Here is a 20934-nt window from a genome sequence, read left to right as displayed (position 1 = left end):
ATTGTGCTTAAGAGGCGCATGTCATATTTAGTGAAATCATGGCATGATACAACATTACTCCTTGACCTCGCTGCTCACCTCAAGCATTAACTCATCCCGGGATGAGGCGCACCCTCTGTACTCTGATGAAGATTGCAACACTTCCACTGCAGGCAATGAAGGTTATTGAATCACATGGACTTGGAAACTGTTTAACACAATCATGTGTCCTAAGGCTAATATTATATTAGTAATGAAATTTACTTTGGTATATCTTTTATTTCATTACATATAGCTTAATAAATTCCTATGAAATACGATACTTATCCATGGTGGCAGTTTTAAACATGTTTTAGTTGTACAAGGCTACAAATGTCAGAAATGCAAATGTTATATACGACACATAACCACCGATTGATTAAACATTTCTAATTTGTTAATGCAGTCTGCTACATTTTTCTGATAAATGTCAACATAAACAGACTGTTGTGCTGTGTATTAGTAGTATATGTTCAAGGTACCTTAAAATGTTACATAGTACTACTAGTTACTACTTACTATGGACTGTTTTGGACTGTGAATTGCCTCGAGAAGACAGTTTCATCTTTTGGCTACTCAGTAAATTATGGGTTAGCTTGGGGTGGTTGGGGACAGCTTGCTGGCACAGATCTCGACAGCCTCTGTTGGAGGTGATGTGTGGTTATAAAGAGTTGCCTAACATGCTGGATGTTTTCCTTTGGAGCTACGAATCAAAAAACAAACAAACTCTGGAACAATACATGGAAGCTGGGAGATGCTTGGCAAACCGCACATTTGAAGTGCATTCCCAGTGAAGTCTTGTTAACTCATAATCTACAGCGGCCACACGTTCTGGATTGTTGGGCTCTGCAATGATACTCTTAGGGACTGTCAGGTATTGGAGCTATAATTCCAGGATTACCAAAAATCTAAGAATACAACGTTATGCATAGGCTGTGTAGTCTCTACATGGGTAGAGCTAAACGCCCACCCCCATTACATGCAGGTAATACTCAAGAACCCTGCAAGGTGAATATGTATAGACTTTCTGTGTTGCATGACTCCCACATTATACAATTGACTATGCAGTGGCCTGTACTTTTTTATTCATCTCTTACCTTTTTAGAAAGAGGTAAGCTCCACTAAGGAGGAAGTGGTCAAAACAGAATTGCGAATACTGTAAGGGGGAAAGTAAAGGGAGAGGGAGAGGGGACAGAAAAAGATGTATGGCGGTGCTTGTCAAAGATTTCAAGAGTCGGTCACAAAACACAAAAGCTGCTGCTGTACTTCCTTGTAGAGCTCCTGGCCGGCATAGGATGGAAAATGAGCTCGGTATAGAGCCGCTTAGTTTGTCCAACAAGGAGAATTCCTAAAATGATATGCATTCACGTCAAGTTTTACCACTAAAGTATTATGGTTTAAGTACCATGCCATTAATTAGTTATATGGTTTTTAACAGTGAACTACATTAGCTATGTATGCATAATTATGGTTCAACTATGCCCTTATTATGATCAATTGTGCTAGAGAAACTTGGTGGTATTCTTATGAGAATAAATGTAATCTACCAACTCTTACTGAGTAAATCCAAGTATGCCTTGAAATTTTAGTCAAACAATAATAATACTGTCCTATCTCCCGTAGACTCCAACACTTTTGCTTCACTGTGCTTGTGTTATAACATAACATTATAATTGAGTCTGAAGTAATTTAAAATTCTACTTGCCAAATCTTACAATCTGCTAGTATTATCACTAATAAATAATATAACATTTGTGTGAATATTAAGAACTGAAGCATGTATTTCTGTAGACACCTGTTGATGGACAGGTGCCCAGAGATTTCATTTAAACTACATTTTATTTAGAGATCACCAGCAGATTCTGTGGTTCCATTACAATAGGGACAGCATTGACAATATACTGGGACCGGCAGGGAAGAGAAGTCCATGGGGTTTTTTTTCCCTTCCAGAATGCATATGTGTGGTATTAGGAGGGCAGATTATATGATTCCCTGATCAGGTGGGTTTTAGTAGAATAAGTAGTGGATAGTGTGAAAGAATGAAGTAAATAGTTTCAATTAGAGGAGTCTTTTTTATTAAAACTATGAGAACCATATACTTGATAGGGCAAATCACAAATATCTTTAAATTCTACTGCAACTTGCCTAGCATTTGGTGCTGTTTCCAAGGGGCAATCCCATGGAAAGTTGTATTATCTTTAGGCATAAAATATTGTAAATAGTAATGTTAGGTTTGACGTGGATTGTTTAGTATACATCCTTTACCTGCACACATAGAGGCTTCCATTATTATCAGTGATGTGAAATTTTAGATGCCTTTTCCTGCCCAAAAACCACTCTGGGCTGATTCTTTTTGGGAATGCTAATGACGTATGTTCTTTCAAAGACTCATTAGTTGGTGCGTCTGGCTAGATGATCAAGACTGAGCTGTTATTGTTTATTACCTATGTTCAAGGATAAAATCAAGCTGACTCCTAAAAGGCTCTATGATATTTAAACTGCTCACCAAACCGAAAAGAGGCATGGGCTTTCGATAATGTAGTATTTTGTGTGTTTAGTTGCGTACATCCAGGGTACAGTTCTGCCCACGGCACCATGTTAGTTCTGTGCTGGTAAGTCATTAAAACAACAAGCTGCTCCCAGTCTTTAAATGATTCAAGTTTGGACAGAGACTCTGCTCATTTGCCTTTTGAGAAAAAAAAAGAAATCTAGTTTTCCACTGATGGTTTATTGGCTCATGTGCAAATGTTGACGATTTAACCCTTGCATTTTCCAAAATCTAGTTGTACTGTAATACTGGGTAATAACTGGTTCTTCTTTTTTCCAGATTACTATTGAAATATAGATTTGTTCCTTAAAACACTGAAAAACATCTGTGTTGCATTACTCTGCCTGAGAAAATATAGCTTCCTCTGCATTAGTATGCTTTCGAATTATAGACACACACAGCTTAAACTGTTTTAGATTTGTATACAGATACGTACAAAGTGTTTAACTATATTCAACCACAAGGGGTCACCCTCTTCATAAGTTCTTTATTGTAGACCTGAACAATTATAGGAGTAATTTGAAATGTTGAGTAATGGCTGGCTGTAATTATTATTAATATTGTTTTATGTATGCCTTCATATTCCATAGCGCTGTACAATGGGTAGACAGGACAGAACAAGTAGGATGCTTCATGTTCTTATCTTTCGCAATATCTTACAACGGAGCCAAAACCTTGCTGACCACAAACTTAATAGCTCACCACAGACAGGTTGTATACCAAAGCGCTGTACAATGCATAGCCATCCCAAAAGTGTTCAACCCTTTTTAATTTTCCATGATTTCATTATGTTAGATTGGAATTCAAATGAATAAAATTTACATATCATCCTTACTGCTTTTGATGGGACAGCTTTTTTGACCCACAAGTTTATTACACCCTTCATGACCAAAGTTATCTTCTACCATTCGGACCAGAGTTTTTTCTTTTTTATAAAATTCGATAGTGTCGCCTTAAGGTCAGGTCTGGGGTTTTTGTAACCTAAGGACCAAAATATGTTTGTCATTTTTAGCATACGTTAGCTAAACTTTGATTTCCTTTTCCTATATTTGATGAACTATACATCATTTTGTTCAGGAAAACTAATACAAAAACATAATTATTAGTAGAAATGTATTTTACTTATTTATAATTGTGTAAGCGCTAAGGGCGTTTTTTTTTTTTTAATTTATATTAATTTTTTGGGCACTTTCTCTTATGCACCATGGTTTGAGATCCCTTTCGGCATCTCTCATACATTTTTTGATGTCAAGGTGAGAAACAATTTTTCTCCCTCTCCTCCTTCTGATCTGTCTGTGCTGATCACATTGTGATCAGCAAGCAGGGCTCCATAGCCCTTTTCTCAAGTGAACCTTCCGTGAGCATCCGTAGTGATATCTACTGGAAAGGGAAAGCATGCGATTGGGGATTCTTTGAATGATGGTATACTGGCCCTCGCGGTGTTACAGTCAGTAGACAGTCTGATCTCCTGTGTAGTGCTGCAACAAAGTACTGGTACATCCCAACAGGCTTCTTATATAATTCATATCCACGTGTTTTTTGGCAGGTGTGAAATAATACCACCGTATAATGACATGTTAATCGTTTATTTGTATCATTTAACAACTGCAGAGTGAGTGAACAGAAGAAAAAAAGTCAGTATTTAATGTGACCACCCTTTGTGTTACTTCTCCCTGTAAGATGTTAAATCTCTGCCGTGTCAGAGGATTTCAGTTACTGATGGCCCACAGCTAAAAATGGGTGAGCTGCCCTACAGGAATGGCTTTTTTTTTAACTGGTGCACTCTGACCTATAGGTTGTGATGTATTTTATATTCAATTTTGACAGTGTTCCCATAACACCCAATCTGTGCTGTTATATGGGGGACCAAATGCCAATTAACATAATCAATAAATAATGGTACCACACTCTGCAATTAGAAAGTACGCCAACTTTGAGTCTTATCTAATCCTGAAATGGCTGTATTGCAAACCATGGAGCTAAATCAGTGGAACTACATTGCCTTTTAACACAGAGAGACCCATTAAGAAGGCATCCATGTGATAGGAGAGGTGCATTAAGCTAACCGTTTTATGTCCCTGGCAGCCCCAGTGAAGAAGAATGCAAAACAGGTCCATTAACCCTGAAATCTGGGTAAACATCCAAAATATACCCAATAAATACCAAAATTCTAAATTTAGAATGCCACAAATGTTTTGGGGGAACCCCCCCTTACCAAATAGGCTTTTAATGCTGTATTCAACATCAGACAAGCTACACTGATATAGGGTATACATAACACTAGAGCCCTGCACGGGCTCCCGCTGATTTTCTGACCAATCCCGTCCGCTTCTGCAATGTGGGTGTCCCACTCCCGCCACATTTGTGGCCAATCCCGCCTGCTCCCGCCACATTTGTGGCCAATTAAGCCCACCTCCTTACCTGAACTGCAGATATCCCAAGCAGTCCCGCAAGGCTGCCCTCGAGTTGCTCCCTCACAGCATCTCTTCTCTTGCTCCGCCCAGGAACAAGGTGGAGTCATGGGAAGTGACGTCACATCACGTGACTCCGTTTTGTTCCTGGGCGGAGCAAGAGAGGAGACCCTGTAAGGGAGCAGCGAGAAGGCAGCCTTGAGGGGACTGCGCGGGATTACCGGGACCCACAGGTACAGTGCCTGACCGCCCGCGCCTGCAACTTTCTTGGCGGGTCCCGCGGGACCTGCCTCCCAATGCAGTCCTCTACACAACACCCAAGGATTATATTAAATCCTTATATCACGGTGCATAGTCTAAACTTATACATGTGGTTATCACTGAATTGCACAGTATGCTTTGGGAATATTTAATGTGTATTGTTTGCAGGTAGGTCTGTGAGTGAATATCAGGAATTATGTAATTATTACTAGATCAAGGCACTCTTGCTTGTATCCACTTTTTTTTTGTAACCTTATCTAACCCCTTCCCATACCTATGTATTCCAGAAGCAATGAATCATTTCAAATGAATGTCATATGTAATAACTAAAGGTTTATGAAGTAAATAGAACACCCGTAATTCATTTAAGCTATAAAAACCCTTTGAAAAGCACTGATTAATATGTTCACATATTGTGTGTTAAATTGATTTACAACCTGTGAAAATCTGTAGGTTGCTAATTCTGTAAGTACAGGTATGTATTTTTGTGTTCACCTAGGTCAATGCAATTAGGATATCTTGAAACGGTTGACTTTTTTAGGTCTCTTAATTCTCACTAACAATGTAACCATGTAATACTGTGATCGGTATGGGTTTTTTTGTTTTTGTTTTTTTGATATTTGTGCGAACTAACCCTCAACCTATAAGCCAATAAGCCCAAAACTATAAAAAAATGCTCTGCTTCACGATCAGTGCGAGGGAAGGAAAAAGGGAGCGCCCATGAACACTAATCAGTGTGATTGCTAATCATGGAAATCACTTGAGCAAGAGTAGCTCTTTTGGTTCCAGCAGGACTGCCTGGAGTCCCCTACACTCGGAACCGACTGGCAGCCGCATACTGCACATTTAAGGCATGATGTTCCATGTCATCTCTCTTTATGAACGTAATGCACCCTGAAAATGATACCTTTGAACGTCATTAGGTATGCATAGAGGTACACAGAATCATATTTCTCAGATCGCAAAGTAGACACCTTGTCTGAAATAGTAGAAAAAGTTCTTAACACTTTTCATTTTCCTCCAGATGGCCCTTTTAAATACGTTAAACACCGAAGACAGATCACATCTGGAAGAAGAAAGCAGGGATTTACGGAGAACAAAACGGAACAAAGGCAGTGAAGCATCTGAGAGTAAGTATTGCTTTTACTCCGGGGCTTTCATGCTGTCATGACCCGAACATAATTTGATAGGGATGAACATGGAATGTTTTAGCTCAATAATTTTAAAAGAAGACGGGGAATGGTTAAGGGTGATTTCTAAAGATACATCACGCTTTAGGTAAGATGGAGTCACTTCCTTCTTATCGTTCATGTTAAAAGATAATAGTCAACCTATGTAGTCAGTTAGGAGCCCTGCTCAGAATGTATGCAGCAAGGAAAACATTCTCATTTTGCCTTTCTTTTTGTGTTGTGGCTTTGATGAGATCAATAAAAAGGTATATGGTTATATTTCAGCTGGCTGGCAGATAATTTGCCTTTTTGTCTTCAGATTCTGTACTGAGTTTCTAAAATGTAGAATTTAGAACTTTCATTCATGCATTGAGCCTATTTATTGAGCCCAAGATTAATGATTCATCTCAAATTATACAGGGATCTTAAATTATTTACTAGCGACAGCTGTTTTGGTTTACAAACACAGTTTCATTATTTCCATGCTGCATTCGTGATAAAATGAGAAAGGGAAGGAGCCTGCTGATGAAAACCTATAATGACCAACTTTATATTTAACATCTTCCACTGGGGAAAATTATTTGGTGTTCATGAATAACTAAACACATTATTCCTGTATGGTTATCTTGGAAGGTAGGGATGGTCTCAACGAGGGAGACACTGGGCATGCAGCTTGTTATAGAGGCAAGGGGCAGAGGCACCGCACCAAAAGAATCTATAATGAACCACTGGAAAGTCCTCTCAATGAGAGTTTATAAATATGGATAATATCAGGCAAGAGATAATGCATAGATGCAAAAGGAGACTAAACCTTGCATTGTGTTGCATCGATATAAATTATATATAGAGTAAATAATTGACCAAAGATATAAAAATTTTATTTCCATGATGGCTGTACATGATAGGCAGTGTTTTGGCCTGCCGGAACCTTTATTACTAAGCAGCTTATGACAGGGACTAGTCAAAATATTTAGGTGGTCTTGTTCCTGCTACTAAAAACAATGAAGCTATCCTGAAAATTAAAACTGTAAAGCTACACATTCTCCTTGGCGAATGTCAAGATCAACAAGCTGTTCTGGCCCTATATAGTTCTATGAATGTTTTTAACGGCTCCACTAAAGTTGTTTTTTTTTAATCACTAATAGAGATAATATAAAGGATGCATATTTTTGTTTTCCATTTTGAGATTTGAGATTTTGAGAGGGTTTTAAGGGACAAATATTGGCATTACTTCTGATAATGCTGCTTTTACTTAAAAGATTGTAATTTTAGATTCAAAGCATATGGCTTCTTTGTTTTGAAGTTGAGCGCGAGGAATATGCATTACAGAAAGTGTGGTAACGTATTGTGTTCTTTTTCTTGTACTATGTGATCAGGAATTCAAACTATGAGGTTCACTACAAGTTATTAGCTTAACAATAAGAGGGCGTTTATAACACCATATGGAGGCTAGAGAGCCACAGCTGGCTAATGCCGTTTAAATGTACCCATAGACATAGTTTTGCTAGAATGCGGTCTACTTTTAGCGCACAAGCTTCTGCCCAAGTTGGCAGCATTAACAAAATGTTGAGTTTATGCATGTAGAACCTTGTTAAACATTTGCGGTATTTGAAATTATGAATATGAGATGACATTTTTGACCAGCACATTGATCTCGTTCCTAATTTTAAATCTGTGATGTCAAATGGGGTTCCCTGTTCGGGTTGTTTATGTTTCATGCTGTATGATCCTAAAATTATGTTTATTGTGTGAATTTGTCTGTTTTGGGTACTTTTAAAATGCTTATCGGAATACTATGATTGATGTGATACGGTAGACTGTTGTTTTTCGTTACCTTTCCCACCAAATATTTTTGTATCAGATTCAAATATGTGAGTAATCAACGGTTACATAGATTGTTTCGATCAACTTTTCTGGTATTCAGCTCAAATATTCCACCACCATTCAAATGCTACACTGTTGTGAGCTCCAGTCATGAATTCTTTTTAAAAGAGGACAAAATGTGCTTATCTTTGAAGAAGATTACAGTGATTCTGATCTGACACAGGTGCTGCTCCATCTAAATTTTTTGGGGGATTCCTCCCCGAGACCCCCCCCCCTGTGACTTTCTGGGAATTATACATCTCCAAAGAAGCTACCTGAAAACAATATATTATGCAATAACTAGAATAATTACAATGTATTTCATTTGTTGTTGGTAAAAATGTGGCAAGGTGATGTAATTGGGGTGCAGTGAGTGTTGTAGTGATGGTGTCCCTTGGATTGTGATAAAAAACGGTTAAGCCGTCCTGCCTCTGTCGGTCCCAAGCAAATATGGTTGATGATGCTTCTCTCTTAATAATAATAATAATAATAACACATTTGAAATAGGTGTCTGTTTTCTGGGCCTCATTTGATCTCTACCAGATAATAAGCTGGGCTTTTCCCCTAATAAAGAGTTTGTCTGGGATAACAGGAGAAAAGTATAGTTAACCCCTTAAGGACAATGGGCGGTCCCTAAACCCATTGAAAACAATGCATTTTGAGCTCGTACATGTACGGGCTTTGTGATTAAGGGGTTAAAATGATACCATTTATTGGCTAACTGAGAGTTTAATAGAGAGCTTTCGAGACCAAGTTCTCTTCCTCAGGCATTAATGAAGCTAAAACAGACTTTTCTAAATACAAAAGCACAATTCACACATTAACAAAGACTTTGGATAAACACAGAGGTATTGGGGAATTTGTTCAGCAGTAAATTAGTTGGACTAGCAGAGATCCAATGGACAGATATGGTTCAATCAAAGCATCCTTGGTCAGTTCACTCCCTGGTTAGAGAGGCCATAAAACCATTTGACAGATGCCAGATCCATGAAGGTGTCAAATGTTCCCAGGAGTAAGTTGTTTGTAGTTAATTCCGAATTGTGAGAGGATTAATGGTTTGTAATGTTATAATGGGAGATGAATTATCTGTCTCTGTTAAGGCCAGTAAGTAGGGTATTAAAACGGTATATTAGTTTGATCTCCTATATTTTTCTCTCTCTCTTGGTGTGGAACGATCCCATCAGTACTGACAGCTATATTGATAGCTTTCTGTATTTGGGAGTCTGTGATTTTTATACTGTACCCATGGTTGTTAAATTCCTCCCTGAGTTTCTGGAGGTGTTTATCTCTGTCCGTAGGATCCAAACAGATGCGGTTATATCGAATAGCTTGACTGTATATGATTGAGTTTTTGGTATGTCTGGGATGGAAGCTGTTGTGTTTCAGATAGGTTGGTCTATCTGTTGGTTTGCGGTAGAGTGAAGTCTGAATGGACTAATCCCAGGAGCACATCTCTGGGACCCTGGAAGTAAGATTTTTGCAACCCTGACTCCCGTCAAAATAATAATGCTAAATTATCTGTGAGTACTTTAATAGACATTCTTCCAAAATGGGGCAAAAAATACATATAGCCTTGCTGCAGAAACTACTTTATTGCTCCATCATCCAAGATTTCTTGCCGCTGCTTGGTTGCTTAACCCCTTAACGTCCATTGCCGGGTCAGGCACGTCATGCAAAACGGTCACTTAACGACCTATGACGTGCCTGACACGTCATGAGACTTAAACAAGCTTAGAAAGTGATCAACGATCACTTTCTAAGCTTAAACGGTGTTGCTGTAATGCCTCGATGTCGAGGCATTCAGCAACACCGAGATCGGCATGATGGGCCATTTCTGGCCCCTCCCCGGGGCGTCAACATCCGCCATACAGTGTATGGCGGCGGACGCCCGTTTTAAAAGCGTTTAGGAGGCGATCAACGATCACCTCCTAAACTTCAATGGTGTCGCTGGAATGCCTCGATCAGGAGGCATCCAGCGACACCAAATACTTACCCCAGGGCGGGCTGTGACCGCTCCGGACAGCGGTCACCGCTCCGGAGAGCGGTCACAGCCGCAGCTACACGCAGTCTTCGCCATCCGCAAGATGGCGGCGGCCCGGGAAAAAAAATAATAAAGTTGAAAAAGTTTGCTAGACGGTCTCCAGACCCTCTAGAACTCTGGCTCCACTTGCAGGTTGAATACAGGTACTGCATTCAACCATACAAGTCAATGGAGCCCAGCTTTCTAATCACTTTGTGATTAGTAAAATATTAAATAAAAAAAAAATTTAAAAAAAAAAAAGAAAAAGCTTAAAAAAAACATGGTAACATTTAAAAATTATTATGCTTTATAGGAACTATCCAGTTCAAGCAAAATGTAAAAAAAAAGTCCAAAAGTAAAATAAATAAAATAAAAAAATAAAGTTTATTATTATGAGCAAGTGCTAAAATTAGCGCTGTATCTTCCCAAAAATCCTGACATGGAAAAATTTAAATAAAAGCATTTCAAATACCCAAGGGGTGTCTAATTTAAAAAAATGAATGGTTTGATGGGGTAAATTGGAGTGGCCAGGCTCAAAGATAGGGCATAGGCACAGACTGACCGAAATGGGGAAAAAAAAGCGCACTTCCAAAATGTGGCATTTTAACCCCAAACAGCAGTCAAACCCATGCATGGGTGGTATCACTGTACTCGAGAGATGTTGTTGAACACATATTAGGGTGTTGTTTGATAGTGACGTATACCTGGAGCTATAAATGTATACCCAAAGTACAATTTGTGTAAAAAAAAAAAAATACCAAAAAAATACTAACACAAAGTGTGGCAAAGGTGGTAGAATCTCATGCATGGAAAGGGTTAAAATACTAGCATTTGAAATACCTTGGGGTGTCTAGTTTTCAAAAATATATGGTTTGATGGGGTAAATTGAATTAGCTGGCTTCAAAGATGGTCCTATTAGGACATGGGGGCAGAATGACCAGATGTAAAAGTTCCAAGTTAAAAAATGTGCACTTCCTAAATGTGGCGTTTTACCTCCCAAACAACCAGACAAACCCATGCATGGGGGGTATGACTGTACTCGGGAGATGTTGCTGAACACATATTGGGGTGTTGTTTGAAAGTGATGTATACCAGGAGCTGTAAATCCATACCTGAAGAGTAATTTTAGCGATAAAAAACACAAAATAAATTACTACCACAAAGTTTGACAAAGACTGGTGGTAGAATTAGTGCATGGAAAGAGTTAAAATTCTAGCATTTGAAATACCTTGGGTTGTCTAGTTTTCAAAAATATATGATTTGATGGGGTAAATTGCATTGGCCGGCTTCAAAGATACCCGAAATGGCACATGGGGGGAAGAATTACCAGATTTGTAAAAAATGATTTTGAAATAGCAAAACGCTACTTGTACTTAATGCTCCATAACGTGCAGAAAAAAAGCAAAAAAAACAGAAAAACATTGGGTATTTCTAAACTCAGGACAAATAGTAGAATATATTTAGTAGGTTTTTTCATTAGCTTTTTTGGATGAGTAAAATATTTTTGGGGTAAAAGTTAGAAAATGTGGGGTTTTTTTTACATTTTTCATCATATTTTATTATTTTTTTATGGGAAATTAGATAATATGATTAAAACAATGGTATCTGAAGAAAGCCCTTCTTGTCCTGAAAAAACAACATATAATTTGTGTGGGTTCACTAAATGAGTGAAGAGAAAATTACATCTAAACACGAACACCGCAAAAGTGTTAAAACAGCCTCGGTCCCAATGGTACAAAAGGTAAAACACAGCCTGGTCCTTAAGGGGTTAAGCTCTCAGTCAGTAGCAATAAAGTATTTTCAATGACATCGATGGGAGTATGGCCAGTCATTGATTGACAGCTTAAGCAGCCAATCAGTGGCAGTGAGGTGCTCGCACTTAAATCAGCGGAAAGACTTTACGCATGCGTGCCGGGGCATAAACAGGCCCTGTGCCCAGTGGTCGGCAGAGCTAGCCCTGGAGGTGAGTGCATCACGTGCGGGGAGACTCATTCCACCAAATGAATCTTTGCAGGGCATTTTGATGGGGGGGGAAGGGCATATGCATTTGGTGGGATTCTGCAGAATTCCCCAATGCATTTGCGAAATAAAACATATGAATATTTTAAGGGATCACGCACCTATCATATGCTTTAAAGTACATGTAAATGGCTGGAGAGTCCCTAAATTGTTGCCATAAAAATGAATTAGCTTTTACAGGCTTGTGTTTTTATGTGATAAAACTTTAACAGGAGAGAATAAAATAACAGATCTCTTAAGGGTTTATTTGCTTAATCTTTTAGAGGGTCCAATTAATGTTTTGTCTAAGTGAAACCTTCTGGTTTTAACCTAAACCTAAAGAGCTCTTTTAGCTCTGAAGCCAAAAGGGATCCTCCACTAGCCCTGACTTATGGGTGTGATTAATTAGGTCAGTCTAAGCTGCTAATGGCTGCAACAGATCATTGCCAATAAAAACCTGGACCTTGGAAAAAATCCAGGTCTAGGAACAGATGTGCGATATTTGTATTTGTAACTGAAATGGGTGGCAAGCATCTGGCTGCGGCAATATGATGGGAAGACCCATGGTCTAGGTCATGGACCCATTGATCATATTGTGAGGTGTATTTAATTAAAGCTAATTGTTTCATTATGATATTTCTGAGATAGCTCTGCCTGGCTTAAAGCCAGCGGCTCTAGCCCTGGTTTCCTGATACGCTAGGCTCTGCAAAGAAAATACAACTCTGTGCTTATTTGTTCTATTTGAACTTTGATCCTTATTACTTAGGGATTTTAATACATTGCAAATATCTTCATTTTCATCCTGCTTAACGGGAATGATGTGGTAATCAGTGGAACAGCATTACAATGATATACTTTTAAGTATCTTAACTAGTAATGTCATTGTTTTTTATCACATGATAAAATGTTAAATTGATGATAGAATTTGAAGAATGCTCTGAATCCACCAGACTGCACTTATATTGCAATCAGTTAAAGACTGACATTACTCATTTTGAAAAATGGTTATCTGGCGTATCCATTGCAATTATAGTTGGCTTTTTACCAGACAAACATTTACATAGGAATGATATATGCAAGCAAACATGTGGCTATAATCTTTCTCCAGAAATTAGTCCAAATTAGTTTTATTACATATTTAATTCTAAGATCAGTAAATCCAAAAGACTAAATCAACTCAAACTTTCTGGAAATGATTACTCCTAACTGGTGCAGTGTCCATCAAATGTGCATTATCCATTTGTTCATTTAATTGCAAACATGATGTTTGAATCTGTGAACCCGTGTCCGTGAAAGCGAATGATGTATCTGGTTCTAACCAAGATATAATATCAGTCATCTTTTGCTTTGCTGCAATATAAAGTTTACTTGAATTTAATTCATTTTCCCATTGTTCGATTTAGCCAGACCAAATACTTCTGAAATGGTTAACATCAAACCAATGCTTCATACAAGTTCAGGTGGGTATGTACATTTTTGCCTCTTTCACACATTTTGGAGAATGCAGGCAATAAGTGGCAGAAGATTTTTGCCACTGACTGGCTGCTTCAGCATCCCCTGAAGAATAGACCCCTGCCTAGAGTGTTCACCGGGCCGGCGCTGTAGCTCCTCCACTGCAACTAGCTGACGGATGGGGGAAGGAACAAATGCATTTGTAAAGGGGACACCATACGATTCAATGGGGCCACACAGTGTCCCTTTAAGTTGAGCCACCCTCTTTAAGGTTTGTTGAGATCCTGAGGTTTTTTTGCCAGACCCTTATAACTTACCTAACTTAGTATTTACCACTAAAAAAACGTAATTTCCAGCATGCTTATGACTAATGAGAAATATAGCTGACCTCTTCCACTTGCTGCTGTGTAAGTTTTTAGTTTTGCATTTCTGCCACATGGCTTTCTTTTATCATGACCACTTTTAGAAGTTACTATAGGTGTTAGATTTTATCTTAATGGGGATGATCTGCTAAAGGAAGGGCTTTCCCAGTGGGGCTGTAGAAGGGTGATGGGAAAAGATGAGTTTGGCAAAGGTATTTAAAATGGATTTGGCTTGGAGCAGCCAATCAGTGGCAGTGTCCTCCCATTGAAAGCGTTCGCAAAGGTACAGTAGCACTGGAGATGACTGGCGGTAGGTATATCACGTGCGGGGAGATCTTTCATGGCAAATAGCTGGGGACAATTCCTCTGTGTTGTGAAATTTCTCCAGCGTTTGTCACTATGCTCAGCTACACCTAAAGCATGTTATGGAAAGGTCCACTTCATTTTTGTGTGCCATTTATTGCAAGTTGTTTACAACATACAGTAAAGTGTCCTAACACTTCTCCTAAATACTATATAGCTTAATACTATTACCCTAAAATTTGTCAAAATGTATCTAGTGTGATGGCTGAGGCGTTATGGTGGTGATAGCTATAACCCAACCAAGACCTTTCAGGGTAATTTTCTTGAGACATTTAGCATTTTCTGTGTGAGCAAAATAGAAACTGGAATAATGGTTACATTTGTTGCTGTTACAGAGATTCTTACTGCTTGCGTTCTAATGCTGTCACCAGAATAAAGAATGAGAGAACCATTGGCACTATTGTATGCAAACGAATTCATTATTTATTGGACTGTATTAACCATAATACCGGTACAAACTGCGCTTTTTAAAGGAGATGAGGTGTTTGAATGTGCTATGATCCTTCCAACGTCTAATATCCAAAAATAGCGAATAGCATTACATCTCTGAAATAAAATACTTATAAATTAGTCAGTAAAAGATGAAATACTAGCATCTTGCTTTGATTTATTACGTTAAACAGGAATTCCGTTCCATCAATGCATCTGATTTTGCTCCACAATTTCCCAAAAAGTTTTATATCAAATATTTCTATTTTCAGAACAAAGGGAAGAACAGATGTAATGTTATATGTTGCATATCTCTACTTCCCAGGCAATTTGGGATACGTTTTGTGCCTGTTAATCACAAGTGTAAATAGAATTTAAATGTGCAGGCTCTTGGTTGATCATTTTTTATTGTATTTTACAGCGTTAGCTAGCTACAAATAAAATAAAACTATTTTTATTGCATGTTGACCTCATGGGTCTTTTCTTCTGGTTGAGCTTTCATCTGAAGTAGAGACCTCTAAGGCTCTGAAACCTTCCAATCATCTTTGTTGGGCCAATAAATAGTATCACCTTTGATAAAGCCTTTGATCTTACTGCTATAAAGTGACAACATCAGCCATGTTTACAGGACTCGCATTAACCCCTTAAGGACAATGGGCGGTCCCTAAACCCATTGAAAACAATGCATTTTGAGCCCGTACATGTACGGGCTTTGTCATTAAGGGGTTAATTTCAAATTCTGCTGACCAGCTCATGTAAAATGCCACCTAGTAACTGGTTTCCTTCTGCCAGTTTGTGCATTCTACATACTGATCAGCAGCATCTGTGTGAAAAAGAAGTAATAACTGCATGTAACAAAAAAAATCTCTATTATGGGTTTGTTATATTGACAATAAGTTCAGGACACACAATGATCGCGTCCTTGCCTGTGGAATATATAAACTCACAGAGGGAAAACAATCACAATCACAATCAAGTGTCTACATCCCACGTAATTCAGATACGGAAATTTTACATGGTGGACAACATGTAAAAATGAGATATTTCGGGAAAAATGGCTACAACATAGACAACCAATACGGCTGCAGAGGAAAGAGCCAGCGATACAATATCATGGCTAGTTTTCTTTGGCTTGACTCTAGTGATGTTTTATTACAGTTGTAACCTGTATTGGTAGTTAATTAGCCGATGTGTAGAGCCCTGCGCGGGACTACTTTTTTAATCCCGCTCCCGCCCGCTCCCGCAATGTGGGTGTTCCGCTCCTGCCCGCTCCCGCCACATTTGTGGCCAATCATGCCCGCCTCCTTACCTGATTTCCCGCGCAGTCACGCGCGGCTGCCCTCGAGTTGTTCCCTTACGGCGTCTCCTCTCTTGCTCCGCCCAGGAACAAGGCGGAGTCACAGGAAGTGACGTCGCATCACGTGACTCCGTTTTTTTCCGGGGCGGAGCAAGCTAGGAGACGCTGTAAGGGAGCGGCAAGAAGGCAGCCTTGCGAGACTGCGCGGGATTACCGGGACCCGCAGGTACAGTGCCTGACCGCCCCCTCCCTCCCGCAGCCCCAGCAAGCCTGCCCGCGCCCGCAAGTTTTTTGGCGGGTACTGCCTCCCAGTGCAGTCCTCTAGTTCCTGGTTCATTGGTGGGAGCGTTTCAGCACAGCACTGGTGATTTTAAAAGCATCAGCTGGACCTTGTATTCTATCAGATCAGGCCAAAATACCATTACTTTATGTTGTTTTATTTTTTATTTTCCAGAAACAAAAGAACTTGCACATTCTGTTTAAATTAAAATGTAAACAGTAATACTATTTTAAGCTAAAGCAAGTCCATTTCTTGACTTTATATGATAAAGATGTTCTTTCACAAGTGACCTCTTTGAAGGTCTGTCTACATGGATTGATGCAAGCACAGATGTAATAAAAGCTGTGCAGCACTTGCTTACAGACTCACATGAGTTTATTTTTTGTTCGGTTGATGCCAAACTGAGTAACTGCTAAAGGGTACATTTTTAAGAAAAAAAACAAATTTTATGCGAATTTAGATATAAAACAGCTCCAAAATATGTTCTGATTCATTTGAATAGTACGTCTGTGTGCATGCATTCCAAATATTTATATTTTGTAGTGTTAAATTTTAAATGTTAAATTCTACCTATTCTGCTGAAGTAAACACATGGACATGGTAATTCCCCAGATTCATTATTTCGCAAGGAACGATTCTCATGTGACGCCAAATAAGGCACTGATAGGTTGCCGTAGAACCTGAAAATGCACCTTAAATGTTGCTTAATGTACTAGTATAGTTAACCCCTCAGTCACCAAGGATTTTCCATATCCCAAATGCCACAGCTTTTACCATGTTTTAAACAATCATTCCCCTATTCCATATTTAGCCTACTTTATGGCCTTCTTTTGAAACCATATCCCTACACAAAATACAATATTAGTACTATAAAGGCTATAAAAGTGTTGCATAGGGCATTGACTAGCCCCAGACAGCCTTTATAGTGTGGTGGGTAAGCATGGAGTTGTCAGGGAAAAAGGAAACTGACCCAAAGAAACAGGACTTCACCTAGAGACTCGCGGGAATGTTTATAATAAATGTTTGTTTTTGTGGGAGCAATCGAATTGTGACATATCACAAGGTAAGCACAAATCAGAGGCAGTAATATGTCATTATAGCAACAAAAAAAAAGTTTGATATAGATGAAGACCAGAAAAAACCATACAGCTATATTAAAACATAAATATTAACCTGTTAAGGACTGGTCTGCCCCTTCCTTTTTTAATGTATTTTATTTAATAATTGAGATCAATATTTATAAAAGGAAAACAGACAAAATTCCAGGAAAGGGCATTAATTTCCAGTATACTGATATACAAGTTAGATTACAATTACTTAATCATCAAACATTAAAGGATCTATCTATCTATCTATATAAGAGTATCACACTCATATCGTACGACAAAAAAAACCCCATATATAATAAATAAGCAACTTACAGTCTACAAAGTGATTTAATATATAATTGGAGAGAATGAGACATCCCATTAAGGGGGGAATATTAGGTTCTCATTTGTTAACCAGGGATTCCATCTAGAAATGGAGCCATAAATTAAAATAATTGATTTAAAAAAAAATCCATTTGTGTCTGATAAGAGAAGTGATAATACATTTCTACCCAACATGGAGTTTTGTGGGATTTCCAATATCTGGCTAAGCATTAAAGACATTTCTAATTCTAATATATGAATATACCTGTTGAACTGGGAGGGCACGTTTTCTCGCTGGTTTCTCTAAAGGATAAGATCGAGCAATCCTTAGTAAGGTCTACAATAATACTAATCCTATATACGGACCAAGTACTTACATTTGAATCTTTAATATGTATCTGGAGGGCTTCTAATGGAGTGCCAACTGTAATATAACTAAATGTAAACGGTCTCATGTAATCAGGCTTGTAATATCTAAAGATCTAATCCTGATAGGGTTGACCCAAAGTAAGAAGAAAAAGGTGTAGATTTTTACTTTGTTGAAATTCGTAGAAACTCTAAAACAGGTTGGTTTATATTTTATATTAAACATCCCAAGCTAATACGTGAGAAAACATTACCACCTCATGTAACAAATCCAAATCAGCAAGACCTAAACCAACTAACTTGCTTAGTAGGTTTCGAATGCTATTTCTTGCTAGTCTTGGCTTCTTTGATGCCCATAAGTTCTAGTTATTTAATATTCCCCGAGAGACTTGGAATAGGAGATAATACTCTAAACAAATATAAAGTTTTAGGGATAAGGTAGGCCCTAGTTATATTTATACTGCCTATCAAACATAATTCTTATGCCTAAGTACTCCATCATTTTTTGGTTTTGACCAGTCAAATTGGTAATCGGTTTAAAGTAGGTCATATTGTTTAGGGGTTAAATAAAAAAAAAATCACCTGGGTTTTAGCAATATTTTACTTAATTTTACTATTTTACTATAATTTGAAAAAACAACCAAATCCCAGTATAATTGTTAGCACACCATCAGCTTATAGAGTAACTTTATTTTCTTGATTTTATTTTTTCTGCCAATGGGCATCCTTGTCTCATACTGTTTTTAAAATATTAGGAGTTGATGAGGGTCTGGTTACTTCTGCTTTGGAGAAGTATAAAAGGCTAATGATGTGTCTGATTTTCTTCTCTCTCATTTAGTGTATATACGCAATATATATATTTTTTCAGAACAAGACAAGATTTCTTTAGATACAATTTTCTGGTCATATCTCATAATTTTTTATTTTTTTTTAAAGTACCTTTTCTCATCAACAAAAGCCAATAGAAAATCCTGCTAAATAGATTCTGTTTGTCCTGAGTTTAGAAATACCTAATGTGTTTTTTTTGCAAATCATAGGGCAATAAGTAGTGTTTTGCCATATATGTTTTTGGAAACTAGACACCCCAACACTTTCCATGCACTAATTCTACTACAAGGCTTTGTCAAACTTTGTGGTAGTAGTTTATTATTTTCACACTAATTGTACTTCGGGTATAAATTTACAGCTCCTGGTATATGTCGCATCACATATGTCAACATCTCCTGAGAACGGTGATACCACCCATGCATTGGTTTGTCTGGTTATTTGGGGGCTTAAAGGCCACATTTGGGAGGTGTGCATCTTTGTAATTTCTATAATATGAGTCACTTTTCTCAACCTTATATATTATACCATGAAGTAGTCTAGTTGTGAGCTCATAGCAACATGGAAATTTAAGGAAACAATATAAATAATGGCTTATATCAGACCAGTAATAAATAATGCCTTACCATATATTACCATACAGTAACAGACAATAATGCACACGTGTGTTAATACCATATACTAATACACACTCTAACACTATATACATAATAACACACACAACATCATACTCGTACACATAAACACCACATTTTATGTGGTTACAGAGTCAGTAGATGTTACAGAGTCAGTAGAATATTTTAAAATCACACACACAATAACAAACTGGTACAAAAGGAGAAGAGGGCCCTGCTCTTAGGAGGTTCCAATCTACTTGAGGACTGCTTGGATGGGGATGAGTTGGTGAAGTCAGGATGATCTGTAGAGGTTGTTGGTTGTTGAGATGGCTTGTTGTTGTACGCTTCTTGAAAAAAAGTGAGTTTTCAGAGAGCTTTTGAGTGGTATACGAGGGAAAAAGGCTGACAGAAGGAGTATTCCAGAAGTGAATTCCAGAGAAGGAGGTACAACACGGGTAAAATCCTGAATGCGTAAGTGGGAAGAGGTAATAATGGTAGAAGACACAGGTCGTTTGTGGAACGAATAGGGTGGCATAGGAGGGTAGAGATATAGCGAGGTGCGAAGTTGTTAAGGGCTGTCTGGGTCAGGATCAAAAGTTGTATTTGATTCTGGAAGGTATGGGGAACCAAATGAGCGATTGGCACAGTGGAGCAGCAAATGAGGAACAGTGACGGAGAGATTCATCTAGCTGCATTGTTGAGGATGGATTGAATTAGTGAAAGGCAGGGGAAGGGGAGACCAATTAGTATGGAGTTGCAATAATCCAGACGAGATATCACACGGGAGTGGATTAGTATTTTGGCTGTTTGTGAGAGGAATGGCCAAGTTTGGGAGATGTTTTAGGAATTGGTTTTCAGGAATTGGTGGGAGAAACTTAGTTGACTATAAGGAAATAGTTCCAGCATTTTGGATGCCAAGAGGAGAAGGGAAACTGGACAGTAGTCTTGTCTGCGTGCAAGCTAATCGACAGCCGCCTCTGGAGGTCGCGTTATTCACCCAGGTGCTGTACGGTCACTGCACTTGCTTCAGCATCCCCCTATAGCCAAGCAGGGGAGCCCAGATGAGCCTGATACACCAGAGTCTGATCTCAGGAAGGGGGTACTCACACCAATACATATCCAGATACTCGCACTGACACTAAAACAACTAGACATTCAACACTAACACAACCAGACACCATCATACACAGTGTGTGTGAACGTGTGTGGCTAACATAACCAAAGACACATGTTCACACGCTCA

At 38.5% G+C, this 20934-nt stretch overlaps 1 protein-coding gene across 3 annotated transcripts in view; it reads left to right on the top strand.

Moving 5' to 3' along the window:
• The window catches only part of EDA (ectodysplasin A), a 64822-nt gene that overhangs the window by 22821 nt on the left and 21067 nt on the right, over window positions 1–20934 (top strand). For all 3 annotated transcript variants that reach the window (XM_053473967.1, XM_053473966.1, XM_053473965.1), the window contains exon 2: window positions 6263–6368. In XM_053473967.1, the coding sequence (XP_053329942.1) occupies window positions 6263–6368 (106 nt within the window). The remainder of the gene's footprint in view (window positions 1–6262; window positions 6369–20934) is intronic.

Source organism: Spea bombifrons, chromosome 8 (assembly GCF_027358695.1).
Source record: "Spea bombifrons isolate aSpeBom1 chromosome 8, aSpeBom1.2.pri, whole genome shotgun sequence".
NCBI lineage: Eukaryota > Metazoa > Chordata > Amphibia > Anura > Pelobatidae > Spea > Spea bombifrons.
Note: the sequence above shows the minus strand (reverse complement) of the source record. Positions and strands in the feature narration are given on the sequence as shown.